General features: G+C 38.0%; 1 protein-coding gene across 10 annotated transcripts in view; it reads right to left on the bottom strand.

Moving 5' to 3' along the window:
• Positions 1–26513, bottom strand: part of FBLN1 (fibulin 1) — an 89752-nt gene that overhangs the window by 6180 nt on the left and 57059 nt on the right. For 7 of the 10 annotated variants that reach the window (XM_068657807.1, XM_068657824.1, XM_068657838.1 and 4 more), the window contains 2 exons: positions 17708–17850; positions 15584–15715 (listed from right to left, as the gene is read on the bottom strand). In XM_068657807.1, coding sequence (XP_068513908.1) covers positions 15584–15715; positions 17708–17850 — 275 coding nt within the window. Of the gene's footprint in view, positions 1–15583; positions 15716–17707; positions 17851–22815; positions 23265–25367; positions 26005–26513 lie in introns of those variants that run through there. The other 3 variants (XM_068657816.1, XM_068657834.1, XM_068657861.1) reach the window with 2 other exon arrangements.

The following is a 26513-nucleotide window of genomic DNA, read 5'->3' as shown; positions in this document are numbered from 1 at the left end:
TAATATTGTTAATCTTCCTAAGCCTTTCAGCAGAATTTCTATTATTGTAATCAGATGCCACAGGTATTCTTTGGCTTGTCCATACCCCTTTAAGATATCATTACATTTCTCTGCTTTGAAATATGTGGCACCCTCAGGCAATTCACCTCTGTGTCTGGTTTCTGCTTGTATTTTTACATTATACAGCCAATTTGCTAATAAGCTCCATTTTGAACTCAGGAGAAGCACTTCTGTTTTGTTAGCACATTAACCCATTCGGGATGACAAGTCCCTGCAATATCGTGGATTAGTGTCTGGTTTCCAGAAATCCAAAATCTGGATTCTGATTTCTGTGCTAAGCTCACTGCCCAACATGCCAGAAGAGCACTTGCAACACTCTTTAAAATACTTTGTTTTAGATTTTTTTTTCACTGCTAACCACAAAATCTGTAGAAATTACACATGCACTGAATCTGGGTCATCGTGTTCCTTACACCACTCGTGGAACACTGCATTTGCATTTTCTCCAGAGAAAGTTCCTCTAGCAGGGATCTCCATACTTTGCCAGAAAGCAAAGCAGAAGCAGCAAGCATGAAGCTTATTTTCACATTGCCACTAGAAAAACTGTTTTAGGAGAGAATGCATCATGGTATGTTTTCTGTTCCAGAGGTGAAGACTGAAAGATTTTCCATGGGGAAAGATTTGTGATTCTATTTAAATGTTTAAAACTGTAGCATAGAACAGAGTACAGAAAGAAGTTTCAGCCCTTTAAAAGTGCTGCTCCTCAAAAAGAAATTCTCAGATAAACTTTTAAGGACACTCATAAAATCAAGCAGAGAAGTGTTAGTGGGGGGGAGCAAAGGATCAGAAGCTGGAGGGAGAGGCACTAGGGACAGCTGATTACTGGGCAGCTGTACCTGATGACTGCTGGAAGAGGGGATGTGCTGAAGTAAACTTCTTGCCTTATCTGCATATGCATATGCAGGCATATGTATCTGTGTATGTATAAACAACCAAAACTACTGCCAAATCAAAAGTTGTTCTTCCAAATAACCTGTGGGCTATGCTCAGGAATGTACATAAACACAGTTATCAAAAATGTGATCAATCCCCTCAACCACATTGCAAGCTTTGTATTAAGTAACAAGCACAAGACCTCTTTTCCTTTTACCACCTTCCCATGCTTTTCCTCACACACAGGGTAACAGCTACATTGTTTTGTTCTGGTCATCACATGCCAAAGGACAGTGACAAAACTACGTTTTTTTGTTTGTTTGTTTGTTTGTTTTTTTCCTCTTTGTGCTCATAACAAGCATACAGCCTCCTTTTTGTGATTCTTCTCAGGTGGCAACTTAACAAAGAAATGCAGCTTTTTACTGTTGGTTGAACCCAACAACATTACCTCATTTTCATTTTCATTAAAACAAGACTTCACACTTGACATTATAGGCAACTATTAATTTAGCCAATTTTTCTGGAAATAAATGATTTATTCAGGAAAATTTGCTAATATACATATATAAAAATGTAAATATCTATAAATATTTATTATATATATATATATAAATAAAATACTAGCAAAACAATCTATAATATAAATACATAAATATAAATAATATATATATAAAATATATATAACTATATATATGTATTTACATTGCTTACTTCTATGATTTGTGGTCAGCTAAAAACTGACCACAAACTGACTAAACTTTATATGGATTGTGTGGAATTACTGAGGGAGCATGAACTAGTGAAAAAAAGAACAATTCACTTTTCTGAATCATTATTCTATTTCTGAATCATTATTCTACAGTGAACATACTAATCCAACCCTAAATGGAACGAAACACTTTTTTTTTTTTTTTTTTTGAGATCTATTTAAAGAGAAACAAAGTGTAAAGAGTTATCTAAAATAAAAAGGATGGGATATATATTTGAAATACCAAATGCAGACAAGCAAGTCTGAGCATATCTCATTGTTCACTTTTCCTTCAAAATAACCACTCACAGCTAGTATTTATGCATGTGCATTTGCAACCTGTCCATGCATTATTAAAATTAAATTCCACAAAGCAGAAAATGACATGACAATCAAGAGTTAGTCTTCATTCATTCTACTGGAAGCGGAACTACTTACTGACCATATTAAAATATATATTTATTTTTTGCATTAGTTAGAATTAAGTGCAATTTAGTATATGAAATATGATGTGAATTATTGTGTGGAATATTGTTCCATAAGAATGTTAATATCATCTGCATTGTAAAATAGTCATAGATGGCAAAGGGTCTGAGGACTGGGGAAAGCTAAAGAATCTCATAGGATCCTCTTGGTAATTCTTATGTGTGATGACGTTTCTTTGTCCCTGCTGCACGGCCTGTTTCACTGGCTCCCTAGCTCTGAGATCCCCAGAAATTCCTAGTCAAGCATAAGCCAGCAAGACAGGCAGGAGAGCATGACTGAAAAGCTGAGCAGGGTATGAGGCTTAACAGGTGAGAGGTAGGAATACATACTAGGACAGAAAAATGTATAGCTTTCTCATGCTGAATGCGTGATGTTTTGGTAGCAATACACTCATTTCTCACTCAGAGAAACTCAGAGATTATCTGTGAGATAAATAAAATCCTGTGTAAAATGCTAAACAGCACAAGCAAATTATTTTTTCCCCTATATTTCCTAATCCTCAGGTTATGAGTCTACAGATGTGATTGAAAGTGAAAGCTGAAGTCCATCACAACATGTCCCCTTTGAAAAAATACAGTAAGATTCTTCAAGAAAATATGCTATTATATGGTGAGAGTTAGTGCTATCACTTTTCTGATTGAACATTTGGGATGAGCTGCTAGTGACACCTACAAGAGAGAGTTTTCAATGATGCATAAAACACTTTACCATTTTTCCTCTACCTATTTCCCATGTGATTGAAATGGACACTTGGAACATTAAATGACTAATTTGGAAAAACTCAAGTACAATAGAGAGAATATGGGAAATGAGAGCTGTCAAGCCAGAGCCTAACCTCAGCTGAAACTCAGCTTACTTATTGGGCTTTATAAGAACTTCCAAATTATCTCAGCCCGTGTTCTGAAGTGCTACATTTGGCTATTTCTAGATCTCTAACTCTTTTTCATCACAAAAACCCCTCTGGTCCTTTGTACAGACTTCTCAGAAATGAACAGCCCTATCTGCCACAACACAACAGTAACTACCCTTTTTTAAAGAATGGATCTTTTGAAATCACAAAAGTAGCCTTTAAATAGGCTGCTAGTCTGTGTCAAGCCACAGGTGTATGAGATTAAATACATAGGTTCTCTCTTAATGCTAGAAAACTTATTTAAGCCCTTGTGGATGTTGCAGGAGTGAAGCAGAAAGGTTATCTCAGCCTCCTGGAACTTAAAGCCATTGCAATGCTATTAAAGGAAACTAGCCCCAAACATCTTCAAATTAGCATTAATGTGCAATGAACAATTTCTTGTAGGGGAAAAGCACACTTATGAGTTTCCCTTAAGCAATACAAGAACACTGATCTCCTCATGTTAATGCAAGATCCTAAACTATAATTTTAAATTTGCTTTTCTCCTCAAGGCCTCTTGCTTTATACTGCTGTCCAAGATTTTTGAAATTAAGAGTAACATCTCAGATGCATCTGCGTATGACCCTAGTCATAGTTCCAAGAGATGTTCAGGCAATTAGGAAGTTTAGGGCTAGAGAAATGAACATTGCAGTGGCTATTTTAAAAGGATCATTGTTGATAGGATCATTCCAGAAATGAGCAAGAAAAAAACAGTCCAGCCATAAATAAATGCTTCCTTGGATCAAACCATAGACAGTGAGTTGCAGGTTAGGCTTGAATACCAGACTATATCAGTCTACAACATGTAAATACATATCTATAGTGTGAAGCCGAAACTATACAGCCAAATTGCTTTTTGGCTCTATAGACTTAATTTCAAAGAAATCATGTTGAGATCTGTAAGGAAAAAAAAAGTTATTTCTTATTCAATATTCATTACAAATACATAAACTTCATTAATAAAGTTGAAAACCAATTGACAGCCTGGTCACAAACAGAAAATATGTAGTTTAGGCTATATTATCCAGTGTTTTTTTTGTTTGTTTGTCTGTTTTTTCTGTCAAAGTCTTTGGGGCTCTGCATAAGTTAAAGTATAATTAAATTCCTTTCCTAGAAGCATCTCTTTATTCCAAAAGGCTATGCCAAAGTAATGATTTTCAGTGTTTAAATTACTTGTCAACATAGTTACTACAGTACTTACTGACCTATACTATGCCAGGGGAGAAGCAAGTGAATTATCTGTTGGATAATTCGTTTACGTATCCAATCCTTGAAAATATAATGTTTTAAACATTGCACATTAGGGAATGTCTTACTGCATTTGGTAAAAACTGCAAAACATTTTCTTTCATAGCAATCCAGTCATGTCATGGTTTCAACATCACCACTATCAGAATCAAAGAGTAGTTGAGAATGGAAGGCACCTCTGAAGATTTTCTAGTACAAGCCTTTGCTCAAAGCACATTCACCTACAGCATGTTACTCTGGGATGTATCCAGTCAGTTTTTGAATACTTTCAAGTATGGAGACTCCAAAACTCTGTGCAACCTGTTCCAGTGTTCAACCACCTTCACAGTAATAAATAAATTATTAAATAATAATTAAAACAAAACAAAAAAAAACTTTTACCTTATGTTTAAGTGGAATTTGTTGTATTTCAGTTTGTGCCCTTTAACTCTTGCGATTTCAACCAACACCACTGAAAAGACTCTGGATCTATCTTTTTTATTGCCTCCCATCACATCAATCAGATTCTCTATGAGCCAGACAGTTCCATTCCAGCTCTCAGCCTTTCCTCATACGGCAGATGCTCCAGTGCCTTAATCCTCTTCAGCACCTTCCTTCTCTTGGACTCTCTCCAATATGTCCATGTCTTCCTTGCACCAGAAAGCCCAGAACAGGACACAGCACTCCAGACGTGCCTTAACAGAGCGGAGGGGAAGGATCACCTCCTTCAACCTGCTGACAACAGGATCCTAATGCATCCCAGGAAGCCACTGGTTGCCTTTGGCTCATGATCATCTCAGTGTCCACCAGGACACACAGGTCTTTCTCACAGAGCTTTCCATCTGGTCAGTCTTCAGCACGTACTGATGCATGGGGTTATTCCAGCCCAGGGGCAGGACTTTGCACTTCCCTTTGCTGAACTTCATGAGATTTCTGTCAGCCCATTTCCACAGCGTGACAAGGTCCCTCTGCATGGCAATCCAACCCTGTGGCTTATCAGCCACTCCTCATAGTTTTGTGTCCTCTTCAGACCTCTTAAGGAGCACTCTTGTCCCACTATCCAATTGATTAATGAAGATGTTAAACAGTATTGGCCCCAGTTACTGATCCCTCAGATACACCACTGGTAACTGGCTACCAGCTGGACTTTGTGCTGCTGAACACAACCTTTCAAGCCTGGTGGTGCAGCTGTCTTTCAAACCACCTCATTGTCTGCTTATCTAGTCCACCCTACCTCAGGTTACCTATGAGATTGTTAAAGGAGACAAGAGTTGAAAGCCTCACTAAAGTCAAGATAAGCAACGTGTATTCTTTTCCTCTCATGCGTTAATCCAGTAATCTCTTCAAAGACAGCAGGTTGTTAGGCATGGTTTGCCCTTCATAAACCCTTGCAGACTTCTTCCAGTCACCTTCTTGTCCTTAATACGTTTGGAAATGTTTTCCAGTTGGACTTGTCCACCCTCTTCCCGGGGATTAAGGTGACTGACCTGTGGACCTTCCTCTTGCCCTTCTCTCATGGAAGATAAAGAGTGACATTTGCTCTCTTTCAGTCTTCAGGAATTTCCCTTGATCACCAAAGTCTTTCAAAGATAACTGAGAGTGACTTCACAATGCCATCAGTTCCTTCAGGACTAGTAGCTGCAGCCCATCAACTCACATGGACTTGTGTATGTCCAGTTAGTTTGAATGTTCCCTAACCTAACCCTCCTTCAAAAACAGTGAGTTTTTCTTGATTCAGACCTTCCAATTGTTCTGAGGGTCCTGGGACTCCTAAAAGTGAGTCTTATAATTAAAGAATAAGGCAAAGAAGGCACTGAATACTTAGGCTTTCTCCATGTCCTCTGTCACCAGATCTTCTGCCCCATTCAGCAGGTGGCACCCATTTTTCCTAATCTTCTTTTTGTTGCTGATGTACTTTTAGAAGCCCTTCTCGTTGCCCTTCACAGCAGGAGGCTGTGCCTCTACAGACAGTCTCACAGGCAGTATGTTCCTCCACTCCTCTCTAGTTCATGACTGTGCCTAAAGGCACAATCTAGCTGTCAAATTGCAGGTATTTCCCAGACCACCAGATGTCTGCTGACTTCGGATAGTTAATGCACACCTTAGATTCCTCCATCTTTCAAAAGCTTAACAGTCCTATTTATTTTTTATCTTTTTTTTTTTTTTTTTGTGAAAGCTATCTATATTTCTCTCAATTATTTGTGACAATAACAATGTAGACTCCTGCTATGTGGTGCTCTGTAGTTTCAGATATAATCTGCTTTATTAATAAGTGGCTGTTCTTTGGAAAATGAAATACTTCTTGGGAATCATCACTGCAGGCATCAAACCATATACAGAAAAATAGCTCTGAAGATATCATTAATCCTGGAACTGCCACACCTGACAAACATTAATATGGTTAAAGGATTCAGAAGATTCATTAATCAAAATACAAGTACTGAAAAAGATTTCCTCTTGCTTTGAAGTGTATAGCCCTCATAGCATTGTGAGTTAGACCTTCATTCAAGTTCGATTGTGAGCATTTCATAAAATCATAGATTTAGAGAATTAGATTTAGAGTTGGATGTTAACAAGGTTTCCATGCTGATGCAGAACTGCTTCACAGGAGTGAAGCTATACAAATCTTTGCTGAAGTATCTGGAGCCAAGATTTTGAAAAACATGCTTTTCAAACATTAACCTTTCAGATCTTTATTCAGTTTCATAAGAAAATGGACTAATTTTCAACTGTTGAGCAAACAAGTGTTTACAAAATGCTTTAAAAGTGAGTTTGGACACATACAATTACACATACATAAGTCATATGACACTCATGGCAATTTCATGGTTTAAGTGGTTAAATGGTTTAAGTAGTTAAATGGTTTAAAGTGATCAAAAAATAGTGGTCCTGCTATATCCTCCACCCTGAAAAATAAAACAGAAGATTGCCATACAAGCTGTAATGCAGACAACAGGGAAAATGCTGAAGTGTTTGTTGTGTTTGTTTGTTTGTTTGTTTGTTTGTTTGTTTGTTTTTTCAGATGTGGAAAGAAGATTCTCCTTTTGAGCATCAACAGAACTCCAGATCACTTAATACAACTCCAACACTCCCTATTATGGAACAGAAAGGCAATGGCAATTTAGGTACCACAACAGTGAATATTGCACCAATGGCATAAACAGGACTCCTAACGACTTGTGTCCAGTTGGTGCAATGTTGACTGTATTGGCATGTTAACTTCAGGTCCAGCAAAATGTCTATGTTCACAAATCAATTCAACAACTGCTACTTAACAGCAGAGCTCAGAGTTATACCATATCCTTTTCCAAGAGGTGTAAAGGAGGATCAGATGTAGGGCAAGACACCCTTCAGAAAAAGAGAACAGTGTAACTGTGAGAGCTTGTGCCTGTGACCACAAGCGATGCCTATTGCTCACATATCTAACATGTTCATAGTATCTATTGATCACACTAATCATTTATAAAACATGTAAACACAAAGTTCTCATTTGAAATCTGCTCAAATAATTGTGCCTAAATATAATTATTGTGTGTATAATTGTGTCCAGGTACTCATGATCTCTGAACTTTTCACCTAGGGTACAGGTCGTCATTTAATTTAGCTAAAACTGTTTAAATCTGCTTCTTTTTCAGCCTTTCATTCCACCTCTGAAGAAAGGAAAATGAAAAAGGAAACTACATCACAGGAGTTACGTTTCAGCAGGTACCTAAGGAAACAGGATCTTTTTGATTAGCCTTACTCAACAGATTAGAAATTTAGGATTCAATTTATTATAAATGCTATCCTTCAACCACCCAAAAAAGTTAAATTTCATTAACACTTGAGCTTCTCTAGAAAGCTTTGATTGCTGAAATGCATCAAATAAAAAGGCAATAAAGAGGCCTCATGGTATTAATACATTTTTGGCCAGAAACAAATGGTAAATATTTTCAAAGCTATTATCTGTCATGTTGGATCATAGGGAGGCTTGGTGTTATGAAAGAATTAAAAACAACCTTTGATTTTACTGAGGTTTGGCTAGTTTACAAATACTATGATCTTTATTAAGGATACCAAATAACTTCAGAGAGATGTGCTCTTATCTTGGTTTGGCAAACTTGAAGTGCTTTCAGATCTCTGGCTTGCCTTCCAGCCAAACCTCGCAATGGGTTTTAATGTTGACAATGCTGCGAAATCACTCATGCCTAAAATGCAATAACTGTACTTGAAGTAGTCTCATTAAAAAATAGTTTCCACCATAGATATTTTAATCCTTCCTATTCCACCTCTGAGAATGCAACATGCTTCGCATAGTATAAGAATCTTATGTATTACAAAAACAGGTGGAAAATCTTCCATGCCAAATGTGCAAAACATTCAAAATCACGTATGTCAGCTTTCTGATACTTTATTTCCACAATCTTATTTATGCAGGGTTTAGTGTCCATCACAGTAATACCTGAGTGCTTAACATACATACAGTTCCTCCATTTAGGGAGGGTGGCTGAGCTTACCCTACCTTGTCCCACTACCACGTTACTCAGTTTCAGCCAACCTTTGATACAGTAGCATATCCATGACACCTGGGCAATTAATTACTTTAACCCTAAGCATTCCTTGGCAAAGAGCCACATTATGGCACACAGCATAATATGGTTCTGTGATTCAACTTACCAAGGAAGAAAAAGTACCTAATCCTGAGGATTTGACATGAAAGCCTTTAGATAGCCGCTCAGTCGTCACCTAGAGGCGACAGCTCTGCTGGTGTTGTTTGCAGAATTTCTGCAGAAGGAAGCTTTCTGAATCTTAATGTGTGTTAATCCCTAAAGAAATTCTCAAAATAAGGCTGAAATAAGGGGTCGTTTCACCACATTTGACCCCTGTAGAAACAAAGGCGTTCTTTTTAAGTGAGCCATGCATCTGTGCATCATACAGGGAAAGATTTACAATATATTTCAAGTTTCTTATCTTCTGTCTCCAGCTTCTATTGGATGTAGGCACTACTGCAGGAATGAGATGCCTGCTATCAACACACAAACTCAGGAGCAGCCACAGAAGCAGCTGATTGAGTCACACATATTTCATACTTCAAGTTCCTCAGAAAAACAGGTCTCTGACTCCTGACTTCATGATACAGCTCACAAAACTTACTCAGAGTTGCAGTATGATTTATTTGTCTGCTGGCTTTATAGAAACCGTAACCGAACATGGTGTGGATGAATGTTTTTGTAATAGTTACATCTTCCCACCCAAGGGGTGAAATGAATATTGATCAGGGAAGAAAATGTGATTAATCAGATACTTGTAATGTGATAGTGAACTCTGGCACTTGAAAGGCTATCTTGCTCAAGCATGAGACTCATTCTCACCAGAAAAGCAGTGTTTCTCAGATGCAAAATGAAAATTCACCTCCTGGTTTGCCTCCAGAAGAGCTCTTCAGCCTGACATTTTTTCTGGAAGGGAGGAGAGTGTTGAGAGATTTGACTACAGCACAGTGCAGTCAGCAGCATCCCAAAAGGGCAGGTTCAGGCAATAAATCTAGGTTTCCCATTACCAAATGGCTTCTGGGTACCCTAGTCGCAAATGCGTAGCTACTAATTTCAACAGGGCAACCTGGCATAGAAAAAAAATCAAAAGATATTCTTCACTGAGGGGCTCCTCTTGTGAAGGGGACAAGCCTGGTTGAAACCAGAACAAAGGTACTGAAAGGGACTGTGTCTTTTTTAATGTAAGGGTGCAAGAGCCTGTCTAAAAACCTGCTGAATTATGCCACTGCTCTGTGTTCTCGCTGTGAATGACTGGACAGCATTGGTTTTGTATTGCCAGACACCATTGTCATTTCATGCTAATGACATTATAGTCAGACAAAAGGTGGCTATTGTTGCTTACTTTATAGTAAGAGTATCCACAAGGGGAGATAACATATGTGCTGATATCCTTGCCCCTGCAAACAGCGAAGCTCTCCTGGGCACCCCTGCTCTGCCTTTAGCCAAGCTCCATTTTATCACAGAAAAGCAACTGTAGGTGAACTGCTACTTTCAGCATTGCTACCATGTGAGAAAGCCCAGATCAGTCTGAGGATCTCATTATGCTAAATGCTGTACAAACACACAGTATGAGCCAGTCAGCTTCTGGCCGACAGGTAAAGAGCCTAGAGAAACAGCATACAGGAGAAGTGGAGAGAAGTGTGAAGATACTTGCCCAGCACTTGCCCAGCACTGCAGAGTGGGCCCACCAACTAAGTTTAGAACACATCTTTTGCAATCTAGAGACTCTGAATTTAACATCAGGCCACACAAATGTGTGTGGCAGACTCTGAAAAGACTTTGCTGTGCCTGGGAATGGCCAGATTGCTTGTGAGTTATGGAACTATCCCTGTGCTAAGGGCAGGTTTGCCTAAAAGTCAAATAAGACTTCAGTTTCCTTCTCCCACCCACAACCAGTATCGGATCCTACAAGCACAGTTTCTTTTGCCATCTGTTTTGGTTTGCCTTCTGCTCATTTTTTAAAGTCTCTGTCCAGCCTCTGGAATATACTAAATGATCATGGTACCACAGTAAAAATAAGACTACTAATAAATCCGTTGTTGCAATAACAGCAGTTCAGACACTTTCTGTAATGGTTCAACAGTAACATCATGAATTAATATGCATGGAAAAGAGCCTAGGAAGACAGGACAGAGGTAGCAGTGGAATCCTTGCAACTGTAACTGAAATCATTGCCACTTGCAATGATTTCAGTTTTCTTTGCTTTCTGAGAGGCAGAAGAAGCATTCAAATGATAGGCACTATGATAAATTCAATTTCCTCAAATGATAACTTTAAGCAAACAGTAAGTTTTATATGTATAGGGCATAACACAAATCCTAGATCTGTTTGAAAGATGAAAAACTAAATCATTAACACAATGCATGAGTTGTACCTGCTGCAACAGAATGATTTGAAAAATATGAATGCCTGTATATAACAATAGCAATCAAGAGCAGTATTGCATATCTGTAAAATTATAAGTAACTGGATACCAACGTATTCAAGCACTAGCACAACACCCCTGAGAACCTCTACAGGTACAACCGAAATTTTCTAATTGTACTGGCTCTGGGTGTTTTTGCTAAGAATAGTATCATTCTGCTTCATAGGCAAGAAGAATATCTACTTAAGTTAGTATCAAATGTGATGGGGAAGATTTCAATCTATCAGCACTACTTTTAGCTGTATTAAGAAATTTTAAAACCTTCCTGAAGCCTACCAGACTACAAGGTGGTATTACAGTCACCCAAGGAAATGAATGTGTAGCTGAGGGGGAAAATGTTTTATAGTACTTGATAATACCTTAGGCATTAATAGGACATTTTTGTGCAGGTTGAAAATGCATTCTTCATTTTGCACTGACAGCTGGTTAAAGGAGGAATGCAGTGAAAAGTCTATAAAAGCTTTAAAAAAAATGAATAGGTCTGCACTTCTGTTTTTCTCTTGCCCATGCTAATAAGTGATGTGCAGTTGTTAACCTTACGTTGTATCTATTGGATTCAGTGCCATCTTGGCCTGTAACCACACCAGCCAACAGAGAGTTTACGCAACGTTTTGAACAATGGAAGCATAGAGTTCAGCATCTTTAATACAGTTGGGTAGAAATATTGGAGGCAGCTGTTTGCTCAGTTCTTTTATTTTTTCAGCTTGCATGAAGTCTACACACTGCCATTCCAGCAGGCTGGCTTTTGTTCCTTCTGTTCCATTGTAAGACTCTTTCTGTAGGGTGGCACTGTCACTTTTTTGTAGTCTTTGCTTACTTCTTCTGGCTCCTCCATATCTGATACTGATGGTCATTGATTCCCATTTGATGTATTTTCTTAGATTTTGCAGTACTGTCCTTGCCTCTTTCTGCTCGTACCTCAGTGGCTATTCTTTCTATGTCTCCTTTGGGAGACCTTGTTCTTTCTTTTTCTAACCCTCCCCTGGGGCAGCTCTTCCCTTCATTGTTAGTGTTCTTTTTTCTTTCTCACAACCTGCTCCTAAACATCCTCATCTTTTTGTATGACCTCAGCTCCCATCTCCTCAGCACCACCAAAAAGTCACAAACCAGGCTGACAGACATTCTCCATCCAACCCTACATACTTCTCAGTTTCTCTAACATCTTCTCCCTGATGTCTCAGTGTCAGCTTAATGGTATAAGACCTAAAACTGATGAGCTGACTCTCTTCACTCCACGGTTCTCTATCAATGCCTAAGTTCTCTCTTTCCTTCAGAAACTCCATCTTTAACAGCTGTTCCTCTTCTCTAAACTGTTGCCAAAAGAAATCTGCTGCACCTTTTCACATTTTTATGTTACACTTTTGAGAGTACCTTGTTCTTTTCCATTCACATAAGCACAGCCTAGGTGCAGTTCCTTTTTAAGCAGTCATCTCTCTCCTTGTTTGTGACAAACTAGCAAAAACATTCTAAAAATGAAAGACTTCTGTAAGAACATCTTCATAGTTGTTTTATCTGTCTTTTCTCCCCCTCTTACCAGTGTTCCCTCCTTTCTTTGAATCCCTTCGTTGGTTTCCTCTGTTCTAAAATCAAGTCAGAGTTTATTATACTCAGCTCTTTCAGTAAGACTAGTACATATTTGCCTGCTTTTTCCATATGCTCTTATGCATTTCATCTCTCTCTGAGCTACTTGATGTCTTTTCTTAAAAAAAATAAAATACTCCTATAGAGGCATTCTGTGTTTACTCTTGTAGAGAAGGGTCACCTAATGGTGATTTAATTTCCATTAGCAGATAAAATAGCTTTGTTACACTGGCCTTTTCTCCTGAAATATTACAACAGAATATTAAACATGCTTATTAGTATTTTTACCCATGCATCTATGTTTTATTATCAGCAGCAAAAAAAAAAAAAAAAAAAGTCTTAAAAAGAGACTGAACAGATTCAAGAGGAATATATCCATAATGTGTCATTAGGCAGTCCAGATGTGTACTCCCAGAAACATATAAACTGATGATTACAGTAGTTGGACCATTACCTTTGGAGAACGATTCCACTATACCTGTCTATTACTGGCCCATGTTGGACGCTGGTTACTGGGCTAGCTGGACATTTTCACTGCTAGAGTTCTTATGTTACATCCCCACAGTTCTAACGTTCTTAAAATTTAATGGTACAACCAATAAATCTTTCTTATATCACCTATGTCCTTCCTCTCATTCCATCCTTATACAAGCCCTTCCCTTTTCTTTATAAAAGGGACTCACTTTGTGAATTCCTGTGGACTAGGATCCCATCTTACTTATTTGTCTTGAAAATTTCCCAGCATTTTTATGGGAACACCTAACATTCTGATTATTAATAAAAAGAAAAACAATATTATGATGGGAGCAGCAGAACTGCTGCTGGCAGAATTATTTGCAATCCTAATTTCACACATACAACGTGCTGTCCTGATCCCTTGCCCCTCCAAGTAATATCAGTTGGGTTTTTGTTTTGTTTTTCCTTTTCCATTTCTGCTGCAGGCAGTTTACTTTGCAACTTCCATCCATTAATCTCAAGGTACTTTTACATAAAGGAATTAATTAAAACTCTTACATACAAAAATTAATTAAGACAGTAGTAGGCATGTTTTATCATCTCCATGTTGCACATGGGGGAACTGAGGTGAAGAAACCATTGCCCAATTCTTTTACAGAGATGGGAATGTACTTAGCCATATATCATATCCTTTCAGCCTGGTACAAAAGAATATCCTTTCTCTCCTAACACTGTGAGGTATATATCTAGTTTACAAAGTAAAATACCATTAACAGGCAGTCCTATTATTCAGAATGGAAATGTTTCCCCCAGGCAAATGCCTTGGCCAGTCAAATTTTGAAACACATCCTTCTTTCTTATTTTAGACAGAAAGAAGCACACAGCATGAAAAGCAAGCTACTCTAACTACTGTGGGATCTGATAACATTTATACTCTTTTAAAGAATCAACCCAATACCTGAAATTTGTAATCTTATCATCCTGCTTTAACAGACTCTCCCTCTTTCTCAGCATTCACACGTATACTTCTGTTTGATAAAGAAAGAAATATAAACCTAATGACTTACGATTTTTATCTACAGTTCATAAAAGCTTTGCACAGCTGATACTATACAATCACGCTTCTAAAATGCAACAGTGCCACCTTCAGATCGCACTAAATATGGCTTCTTCACAAAACTAAAGCACAGCAACGATTTTTCTTTCCATGCAGACAAATCTTGCTAGGAAGCCCAAAAACACATGTATAAACCTGAGCAGAACGTGCACATTCATGTCATGAAGCACAAGCCTTCACTAGCAACTGTGGTCCTTTATTTTCATAAATAAACTTGAATAAAGAGCAATCAAATAATACTTTACAATAAGCCAGACCCGGCATATTCATTCTCTGAGCATAAGAATCACAGAATATTCCCCTGCCCCTGCACTAGTGATTCACATGGGGCAGAGCAGCTGGGACCTGCTTCTGCTCTGTGACCTTCACATCATTTGCCAGCTACGCATGGGTATGTTGGGTCCCAGAGTGAGAGCCAAGCTATGGTAAACACTGTAAATACATTTCTGTATGCACACGTGTAATATACTAGATACGTGAGATGGATTACATGCTGCTTCACACAGTATGCATTATATCCTGCCAAAGAGCCTTGCTCTGAAAGAAACCTACCAGAAGGTATGACCCCAGGTTGTGTTGCAGACCTTCCCTCCTATGTGATGAGATGCAGGTCTAGCGCATGACTCACATACACAGGTAAAACTCCTTTTTAAGTTTCTTCTAAACCACAGTGTGTGACAGATCCATTTTATCCTCAACAGAAAGATATTTATTTAAAACTGAACAAGGCTGTCATTTAATATCAAAACAGGGAACAGATTCAGTAAAATAGTCCTGCTATAAAGATTTGATTATTATCCAAAAAATTGATGCCATGCTGTTTAAACATGAAAGAACCGTTAATTAAATTTACAGTGTCTTTGTTGACACACTACATATTTTATATTTGGTTTGATTGTAATGGACAAACACCATAATTTTAAAGCTAAGCCATTTGCATTGGTAATAAAAATTAATTCTGAAAAAAAAGTCAAAATACTTCTCAAATTAAAGTTTGGCCTCTGGTGTTTTGAATTAAAAAAAAAAAAGTGATGTAAATTCAAATTAGACATATTGGACTGGAGAGGGAGAATTTTAAATCAATACAGGCTTGAAAATCAAGGTGTAAAAGAATTGCTCAATTTCTTTGACCTTGTTCTATAATACTATTGAGACAAGAAAGTGTACTGTAAGCAGAAAACAGTCTACTCACCCACTGTCATACCATCCATGTAACGCTTGATGATATCAAAGGAATCTCTTAAATTTCCTTCTGTTATGTCAAATATGATATCCGCCTGGTTGGCTGGATATGTAGGTGTGATAGCACGAAGAAAAATAATCTCTGCAAATAAAGGGTATCACAGAATGTACTGAGAAGTAGTGAAAGTATCTCTGGAAAAAAAAAAAAAAATCATTTGACCCAGAATGACTTGTCCACAAAGGCAGTGGAGGACAAATATTCCCCTGCCTTTCCCTTGGAGAGGTTGTCTCCTAGAACAGAAAAGAAAGAACTTTTGCAGGAAGAGAACATTCAGATAGATTTATTTTCTCCTCCTGTAGCATCCAAGAAGCCCTGAAGCCAAAACACTGCTACTTTGCAGTCCAGAAACACCACTCAGGAATCAGTCAGACTTCTAGCATGTACATAGAAATGACAACACTAAGTATCCACAGGGTAGGGAGTGGAGGGGGATGAAACAGATAGACCCCTGAACTCTGATTCCCTTAGGCAGTTGCACAAAGCATTGATGTTACAAATTGTAGAGTCCTTTTTGGAGGAGGGATTTAGGTTAGTTTTCAAGCTTCTTGTGAAGGAGGTAAGTATTATTATTCATATTATTATCCTTGCTCTACAGATGATGAAACTAAACCATGGAGCTGTAAGAATTCACCCAAGGCCATGCACTGAATTAAAGAACAACTTCTGAGCTCTGGTATTACTCTCAGATTACTAAGCCTCATCTTGTTTTATTAAATCACGATGGACTAATGAGGGAACTGTTTGGTAAGCATCCTGGGCCAAATCCTTAGCTCTGCTGCCAGTACACCTGGTAAAGCTGACAGGGTGTGTATGGGAGTAAAAGTGGCTATGGGGCATTCCTCCATTCTCTGTGATGTAGGGCCAGCTAAGGCCTGAAACAAGCCTGCTGCAATATACAGCAGCTCTATTCATCCATGCTATTGGTGGCTAAATTGTTCCTATATGAACAACAACTGTGATGTCTCTTGCCCTACTTCTTCAGCCTGGAAGGGGTTGAGAGTGACTGATAGAAAAATGAAGAGTCAGCTTTGGCTCTCATTTAGAACAGCTTCCTCAGGAAGCAAAGCTGAGACTCTGGGTGGATCAGAAACAGGGATTTAAGATCTTTAAAAACTTTTCCAAACTGATCTTCCCACCCTCCCTCCCCTTCTTCTCTCTCTGTACCTTCATCATGAAATACATTGCATTAGAGAAGCTGAGGTGAAGGCAGTCATCCCACCTCTGGATATGTAGGCAATCCCCAAAGAAGGCACCAGAAAGTGAATACAAATGCCAAGTAGCAAAAATTGTCTCTCAATCTGTAAATTTATATGTGAACTAAGCAAAGTGAGTGTGGTCCTTCTGAAATTGCAGGACTTGAAGGCTCACAGAGACCACAGAGGCTGAAGAAGCTGAAGAAATATGCAAATATGTCCATCAAAGTTCACCATGTTGGGTTGGTAAACTCCCTTTGTACAACTAAGCAGCTGCTCACTAGGATGCCTAAAAGCTTTCTGGCCAGTCCTTCCCTTCCTTTATTTTATAGGAATTTCCCTTCTTTTATTTTATATTTTTAAAGTAACACTATTTTTTCATAGGTCAAAAGTCAGCAAATCAGAGTACTAGATGTATAAATACATACTCTATTTTGTGATCTATGGCCTACATGGAGATAAAGGAGATACAACTGGAACAAGTCACTTGCCAATAGCATGCAACAGACCATAAACAGATGAGAGAAATATAAAGAATACCTACTTCCTACAGCAAAACGTGCAAAAGAGGGAAGAGAGAAATCACGGGACACACCGATATTATGTGAGTAAATGTAAAGGGGAATTTAGACCAAGTTTTTCCTACATGTATGTCCTTATACTGGGAAGCTGTATGAATTAGAGCTCAGACTTTTTTTTTCCCCCCATAAAATTAAAACTCTAGATATTGAAGCTTTTAATTAAAGGAATAGCACACTGTAATTTTGAACTGTGCAAACACTTTACTGCACCGGTAGCTAGTCTGGCTTTAGGCAAGGATTTCCGGTGGAGGTTTTATATGTTGTAGTCTATTACATGGAACAAGAAAGAAACCACTTACCTTCAGGTCTTGTAAATTCTCTGAACGTGGGTAGTGAAATGACAGTGTGGGAAATTGTGTGGACTGGATCCAACACACAGTTGACATCGTTCGGTCGACAAGACTTAATGCAACGGATAGTATCTGTCTTTTCAAGTCTGACACTAAGAGAAACAAGAGAGAGATGCATATGTATCCTGAAAATAAATCACTTTGTGTTTTGCAATCTGGGGAGCTAGAAACCGATATAAAACGGATATATATAAACCGATATTTTACCTCAAAAACTTAAGACAGACTGTTGGATCAAAGAAAAATTTGACTTGGCTAAGAGTTGCTGTCAAAATCACCTCAAACCCAATTTGTCAAGCCAGGCATGCAAAAATAGGGAGAACTGTAGTGCATAGGATACCAAGTAAAGTCTCCTTACAAGTACAAACAGGACAAAAGGACTAGGCCCAGGTCCTCAGCTGCAGTGCCTTGTCATGGTCTCACCGATTTCAGACAAGCTACACTTATTTACACAAGCCTCTTTGTATTCCATTTGATATCAGTCATATAAAGCAGAAACAATTGTTTCCATTCTGGAAATCTGTCAGAAAATATCAGAAGGGACCACTTCCTTTCACAATTTTCGGTACAGCAAGAGTCAGAAAAGCCTCTTTTCAGTCTTTTTCACACACACACCCCTTTCTATCTAAACTGAGAAAACACAGAGGAATAGAAACTGGGGGAGGAAAAAGTTAACCACCTTATTTAAAACCTCAAAAGATTGAATTCTGAGTTTGGGGAAGTGGTAAGGGTCATTTCATATTCCATCTCAACCAGCTGCTCATTCGTCCTTGAAAGTCTATTAAAAGTTAAATGACTTCTTCTCACCCTTGTCCACCAGAGTGAATTTAAAGTCACTTACAGTTCAAGAACTTCACACAATACCCGATCTGTGTTCATGAGAGATGAAAGGGCTGTGCTGGGACTTACAATGTGACTAAGCCCCACAAATGATCTCAACTTTGACCTGCCCATTTCTTCATATTTCTAAGTGGAAGAAAGAAAAGACTGCAGTGTCAGAGGGAGGGAATTGAAAGATTAAAAGGAAAAAAAATTCACTGAGTAAAAGGGAAACAAAAATGGAAGCTTTAGTTTGTAAGATACCTCTAGAAACAAATGGTTCTTACTCTTCTCAAAATGTGTTACCCAACTCCACACCTACAAGCCATCTTTTTTCAAATGTTCAAAGGGACTTTATGGCCCTATTAATAATAAATACATCAGTAACTTCTTATTATATGCTACCCACATTTGCTCATCAAAGAAAGCAAAGCCAAACATGCTGATATTGTATGAAGCTAAAATAAAGATAAAAGAGAAAACATGAATCAACATTAAGGAATCATGCTTCAACAGATGTGAATTGGCATAGTCTAAGGGAAGGCAATGTAGCTGGGTTAATTTACACCAGCTGAGTCTGGTTTGTTATTCTCATTCCATAGTTAATGTGTTCAGAGTGAAGCTAAAGAATGGAGGTACAGGTCAGGAAAGATCTTTTCCTTCCCACCTTCATCTAGATACAAAATTTCATGATTTCCTAGATATCTCATAGGGGACAGAACAGGACTTTCTGCTGAAATGCCTCATGCTTGTCATTTTAGAACAAATTAATTCTGTATATATATGGACATAATAGTCTAGCCTATGATAACAGATTCCACCCACTTATTTTAAACTCCAGCTGCCAAATTCAGAAAGGACTTCCAGCAAGCTGACCCTTGCATCTTTACAATAGGATGAGCTAAATTAAATAGACTACATCCAGTGTAAAAGAGTCAATTTCAAAATGCAAAACAAAGAATTGAGGCAAAATGTGTATCAATCATGTTTGTTTATCTCTCTCCCTCTTTTTTTTTTTTTTTCTCTACTGTTCATATGGGAGTTTAGTAGATGTTTACATATATACAGACATACAAACAAAAGCTGAATCTTCCATCTGTGAGCTGGGGTCACAACAGCCAAGTCAGGTTGGTTACCTTCAATAATGTGTTTATGAATCCTGAAACACTTCTTTAAAAGTTCTTCTCTTTGCCTTATAGAATAACAATGTCATCTACTAAAGGTCTGAGAGACATGAATAATCAGTGGCTTGTGTAATTCATTTTGGGCCTTCATGACTAATGAAATAATGGTACAATATGTACAGCACCCTAAATTTTCAAAGCTGTAGTTAGATAGAAAGATTTGTAGGCAAAAACATTCTGGTGGGAGTGTCTGAAGTGTTCAATATGACTGCTTTTGTTCCTTCCTGGGAAGGAAAGGGAGCCTTACTTTCAACTTCAGCTGGAACTTTTGACAAATACAAACATTTCTGAAATCCTTATCCAACAAAGTAATTAATTTGTTTACGATGAAGTCCTAAGTAAGATTGATGTTCAAAATTCTTCCTTCTGAATCACTGGAGTAAAGCATTCTGACATGAATTAGGTACCTTGTGTATAGAAACAGAGGATCACCATGATCACAAGTGATCTGTGCTAGTTACTAACTAAAGCTAATTTCTAGATTCAGTCAGCTTGTAACCAGACACATGACAAAATTTTGCATCAGCTCTATTTCTTTACACTGCTTCTCTCCCCTCTTAAAAATCCCTCAATTTTTGTGTCTGTCCAAACACAAAATACACATTTTTGTGTGTGTATTTGTGTACACAAAATGTACATTTTGTGTGTACTCTGTCCTCACCATTAAACTTGAGTTTGTGCTTTCATTTTCCACCGCCTGATTTTCTGATCTTTCTTTTGGTATCTCCACAAAATGTTTCAGGTTATCCAAAATGCAGTTAGTAACACTTCTCTACCATTGCCTTGACTGCACACCTTTAGGCATCTTCTGGAACAATTTGTCAACCAGTATCCATTCCAAATTCTGCATATTTACTATTAATGGTGTGCTCTGCTTTCAACATATATCTTCCTTTATCCTTACACATCATCTTTGCATTTGATCTATCTAGCTGAGAACTTCCTTTTTGCCCACATCCTCCAATTGTGGATACTATGATCGACAAAACTTTCTTCCTATGTGCTGAGAACTTTATTTACTCAAATTTTTCTTTGGAGTTGCCTCCTCTATCAGAAATTGCAGTTTTGGAGCTGTTACCTCCTGCAGACTTTTTTTCTTTTATAAAAGAAGTAAATTAAGAAACAGCTCAGTTGCACTGATTGTTTTGTATATAATGCTTTCCTGGATACATTTTTTTTTCTTTCTTTTTGGATTCTGATGACATTCATTGTCATGTTCTCTGTTGGATTCAATAGGTAAGTTCTTTGGAAGAGGACCCCTGATTTCATTTCCATTGGAAAGAACCATGCGTGTAAGTGGTGCTACATAATGACACATTCCCGAAAGTTCCAGCTACACTGCAGCATTGAAGCATCTAACACTGAGCTCCATGCTGCTGAATTACTTGCTGAATGCAATAAAATGATAGAATATGGTATAATTTTTCAATATTGAGGGCCAAATTCTCACACTCCCTTCTTTTCCTGCCAAACAAATATATATTAATGCTTGCAAAAATGAAGTTTACTTTTGAATCGTTATCCTACTTAATTATGGCCTCATAATGAACTGGTAGCCAGAGGGCATTTATATACAAGTATCTTCTGTGCCAGTAAGAAACCTCATTAGCTCAAGTAGAACGGGCTTGTGCTTTCAATATTTAAAGTGGGGACTCTATCCCCACTGGCAGCTTTGTGAGTATGCATCAACAGACTCATTAAACAGTGGCATTCCTCATGGGACTTGAACTCCTGTCAGCCAGCTAGGATAAACTTTGCCTTAGGGAACATGTAATACTCTGGCAGAGTGCTGCAATCATGTCCTAGTGTAATCCTTGGCTCACAATGAGCCCAAGAGCCCACAGCTTACAGCTAATAAAATAATTGTGTTCAGGTGACTAAGATTTGTGATCTTGGTTTAGAAGGCTCCCAGTTTCTAACCTTGAACCTTGCCAGTGCTGTCTGTATTCACATAGGCAGGTGTTTTTAATATTAATTTTCACACAGATTATTCCTCATTCATCTGCGGACTGACTGTTCTGCCTGTGTAGAACAGAGATGTCTGAGCCCAGGATGGTGTCAAAGAGCACTAATTTGTAGATCATACCTCTGCAACTGAGCTTTAAATATTTATCAATACAAGGACTAAAGAGTACAGTAAGTCCTCTTCCAGCTTGTGAAACAGTGTAATTCCAAAGAAATTCCAGTTGTGCAGTCTACATTGTTCTTGACGTCATAGAAGTAAGAGAAGAAAGATTTGGATATTGGAATTCTAGCTGACCTTTAAGGCCTGCTTCTTTGACAGGTGAAGTCTTTATAGTTGCATATTTATGTTTGATATAGAAGTTGGAGAGACAAAAGTGTTATGATACCAACATCTTATTCAAATATTCCTGTAGACAATTTTCAGCCTGTGAAATAGACAGGAGCTCTCTGCTACTAACTGGGTGTTGTTAGGAGCCCATTGTTATTTTGCCATGGTTAGCTGTACAATTCCATGGAAATGTCACAGAAAAGAAGATGAAAAAATCTCTAAAACAAATTTTACAAAAAAGATTCTCTTTGATATCATCCTCAGAAGGTAGAAGTGCAATTTGCACCTGGTGTAAATCAGCACAGGCTCACTGGCCGTAACACAGCAGCAATGTAACTGGTGCACCTTGAGAATCTGGTTCCACATTTTCAGAGCAACTTGTGCACTGGTGCATCTCTGAGATGCCAAAGACCTAAGTTATGACATTTTGATAGACTTTGATTTTCAAAAAATGCGTTTGCCACAAATGTGATGAAACTCTCTAATGATGTCTCAGTAAATTATGTATCTACCATGTTTTGAAAATTTAGTCCTAAACATATGCAGCTGTGTATTATCAGATGAGACCAACTCCACTATTGTGTAAATCAAATTAGTAATTTCAGTCCTCAATATATTCAGATAATAACCTCTTGGATACCTACTTCTGCTTTTTATAATGATGCTCAGTACACACAAGAATCTCCCAAAACTGAGATGTTCAGTGATGGGGGAAGGTGGAAAACTGTAATGATGATGGCAAATAAAATGCAAGAGCAGCATGCAATAGATGAACTAAAACTTTATTAAAATTGGAGGGAAAAAAAGCTACTCTCAAAAGAGAAAATGTAGCAACTTATGCCTCAAAGTTAAGGATCAAATCTGTGCAGAGACAAAGACAAAAAGTTTGGCAATAAATGTGTTGATAGTTCCATGGCGGGTAAGTTGCATTTGAATTGTCAGAAGAAGGTCTCTGGGCTCTGTGATTTGCCGCTGCATGACTACAATACCACTGTGGTTGTTCACTTTTTTTGTGGTGAAAAAACCCTCCTGGTTCCCGCTGATGATGGACAGCAGTATTTTATCCCCAGGGACAGCATTGGAAGGGCCCATGCGGAAAATGTCGGTAGGTACTTGAATGTTGGTAGGAAAAGAGAGATGATAGTAGGTTATTCTCAGAGGCAGGCTCTGGCACTCCTTATTTTCATTACAAGGCAAGCGCTCACAGCGACTGCAAGAAAAGTGAGAACACAAGACAAGAGGAAGGTTAGCGTACATTTAGCAAGCGTGACAGGATAGCAAGGGCAGTGGGGATGGGAAAAGATATGTTGACTTGCATACTGTATCCATTCTTCAGCCTGGCATCTCAGTAACATAGCAAATGGACATTTATTAAATAGCGGTGAACTTGTCTGCAGTCGGTGCTTTTGGAGGAGGGTTGCCACTTTCAGAAGTGTGTCAGGTGTTCTCTTTCTTTGCACGCACAGATGGATTGAGTCTGGCACCGCACTGGTGAGTTTAACTGCATTTGAACAGCTAAGCTCTTCCCCAGGAGAACATCAGGTTTTTTGTTGTTAAGTTTTATTCTCTTGTTGACTGGACATGTGTCCAAAAGATCCTAAGATCTTAAGTGATTATTGAGTTCACTGTGTCCTAGTTGGGATGTCCTTTTAGAGTTGATTTTAAAACTGAGCAAAGTATTCTGAAATGCATAGTGTAGGGTTAGAAGGAATTGGTATTTCTGAGAGAAGAGACAATATGGATATTGCACTATGTACATTCATCATCTGACAGCATCCAGAGGAACATAAACCTTGTTTCCAACACTGTCTGTATATTCAGGTTTATTTGCTTTAAAAACAAATCTTCCTTCTTCTCATGTAGCAGAGTATTTTTCTGCTACATGAAGAGAACTGACATAACACTCATCTAAACAAGAACTGAAAAAAGATGCTACAGCCTGATGTCTCTAGCATGTCCTACACACTCAGTCCACTCTTACACAGGCTCAAATCACAGGAATGATGCTGGTGAGTGAGAAAACTGTGGTCTGCTAATGGCTGTTTCCTTTCCTTATCACTAAGCACCGTATTCCAGCAACAAGTCCAGAGAACTGAAAAGACCAACTATGAAGGCCAAAACTGAACAATGAATTTAGTCCCAATGTCAGCACTGGAAATCCTGATCTATATAAAGAGAGCAATCTCATCCCTTTCTGTTTCTGAGAGAAGTTTGTCTTGTACCATGCACATACCTGTATATGCCATATTTATGTCACAGCTAATAAAAAACATTGTAGTTTACCAACATAGTAAGGTGTTACCACGTTTACATGTGACACGTTTACCACATGTGTCAGGATCTGACACAACATGCTACCTGGTGGGTTTGAGAAGTGGTTACAAATTTGCATAAAAGGAAAGATTACATGAAGTTAGGATTAAAGATATGCTCAATTCACCACATTCAAATTGGTATCTGAACAGCCTCAGACAGATGCATGGAAGTGGAGGTAGACATGACAACTTGAGCTGAATGTTGACTCTGCAAAATTTGGGGATGATCAGGTAAGGCATTTAGCTCCAAATTTGCCTCATGAGCAGCTGTGAATCCATTAAAAGTGTCTACAAGAGTCTCTGAACCCAGTCTCTGGGAGAGACTCTAAAAAGAGTCTCTGAACCCATATTCAATCCACAGGCTGAGATTTTGGAACCTAACCTATTTACTAATTTCTTCACAGTGAAATGCTCCAGCATGAAGGTATGGTTTGCTTCTTATTACCTCACAGTGTGGTAAGAAATCTGACTGCCCATTTCATTTATTTTATTTTATCACATTAAGTTGAGCTCCTAACAAGAGTAGCTGGTATCAAAATTATATGCGAAATAATCATTTTCAAAAAGAGTAGTTAAAAGCAACCTCAGTTCTTCAGTTAATGCATTTTGTGTTTTATGCTCTCTTCTAACACCACTTGCAAACCCAAAGTACAAAGCAATGCTTTGAAGACTTTAATGCATTCTTAATTTTATTCATGTGTGTAAAGATCACACACAAGTCTTCACAGGATGGTCATCTAATTAAGTCTATTTTAGTTTAATTAAGTGGATACTCCTGGAATATTTTCAGGCATAGTGAGTTCTGCATTCTTTTCTGAAATGTAATCACTAACTCCCCTAGAGAGAACTCCTTACTTTTGTCGAAATAATGAAGCTACTTGGTTTTGTTGAAATCATGAAGCAAGCCAACACAGTTAATATCTTAGCTGAAAATGTTTTCTCCATGTAATCTTTTTGGAAGCACAGATATGTTCATAAAAATGCCATGACTTAATTCATTTATAAAAGTAAAACATGTTTAATAACCAGATTTTTTTTTTTTTAAACCAAAAAACCCTCAAATCTCTCAGCTTCCTAAGATTTGGAAAAGGACATTCTGCTGATTCAGAAAGTTATTTGTGGAGACAGATGTGCCTGTGGTTAGGAGTAAGAATTATTCAAAATTCATCATCTTTTATCTTATTCACTACACATTGCTCACTTCACTATGGGTTTAGTTAATGTGTGCTAAGTGTTCCATCAAATAACCACAAAGAAGAGATAACAAATATTATTGCCAGAGTTCATTCTGGAGTCATGCACCGTAAAGGAGGTAAAGAGCATTTAAATCACGGTGTACTCTCTAGACCTTATTTAAATGCTACCAGTGGAAAGAAGAAAATCATACAGTAGGGGAATTCAGCAGGTGACTGGTAACGAATGAGTAGCCCAAGACCCTGGGTGCCACTGCAGCTCTGTGGCGTCTCATGATGGAAGAAGTGGCCATGCAGCCGCTGTGCCTGGCCACCACAATGCGTCGCTGTGGCCACAAGCACAGGGGAACCTGTGGGAGAAGGGGAGGGCTGGAGTGATGCTGCCAGAGAAAATGCACACCGCTTGGCAGTGAGGGGGTTTTAGACCCATCTCAGCAGATCTCTGCAATGAAAAGCATGGGTTAGAAAAATAAGTGTATAATGCTTTTGAATGCTTATTCCTGAATTAATTCCTGATTATTTTAGCTTACTGCTATTTAGCTCAACTATTCAGTTTTAAGTTTTGTTTTGTTTTTTACTTGGCTGAAATACTGGCTTCAAGAAATCACTAATAGATTGAATTTTACATACCAAATACTGATTACTCATAAAGGAAAATTAAACTATTAAAACAAAAAAATATATTATCTTAGAGAATGAATACATTTAACAGAAAATATTCTTCCCTCCTGTTAATTTCTGTGCCTGGTTTTCACATGGTACAGAGGCAATTCATTCAATTTTGCCAAAAGAAGTTGAATGGTTTACAACACTTTCTTATACATTGAAGGGAAAAGAACTTTTTTTTTTTTTTTTTTTTCAGGATCTGTGGTTTTGTAATTTACTTTATACAGGGAAACCATCTCAACTTGCTGAATGACAAACCAAGTATGATTACCAAACTGTACACTA

This window comes from Anas acuta, chromosome 1 (genome assembly GCF_963932015.1).
Source record: "Anas acuta chromosome 1, bAnaAcu1.1, whole genome shotgun sequence".
In the NCBI taxonomy this organism is placed as follows: Eukaryota; Metazoa; Chordata; class Aves; order Anseriformes; family Anatidae; genus Anas; species Anas acuta.
This window is presented reverse-complemented; position numbering and strand designations above follow the sequence as displayed.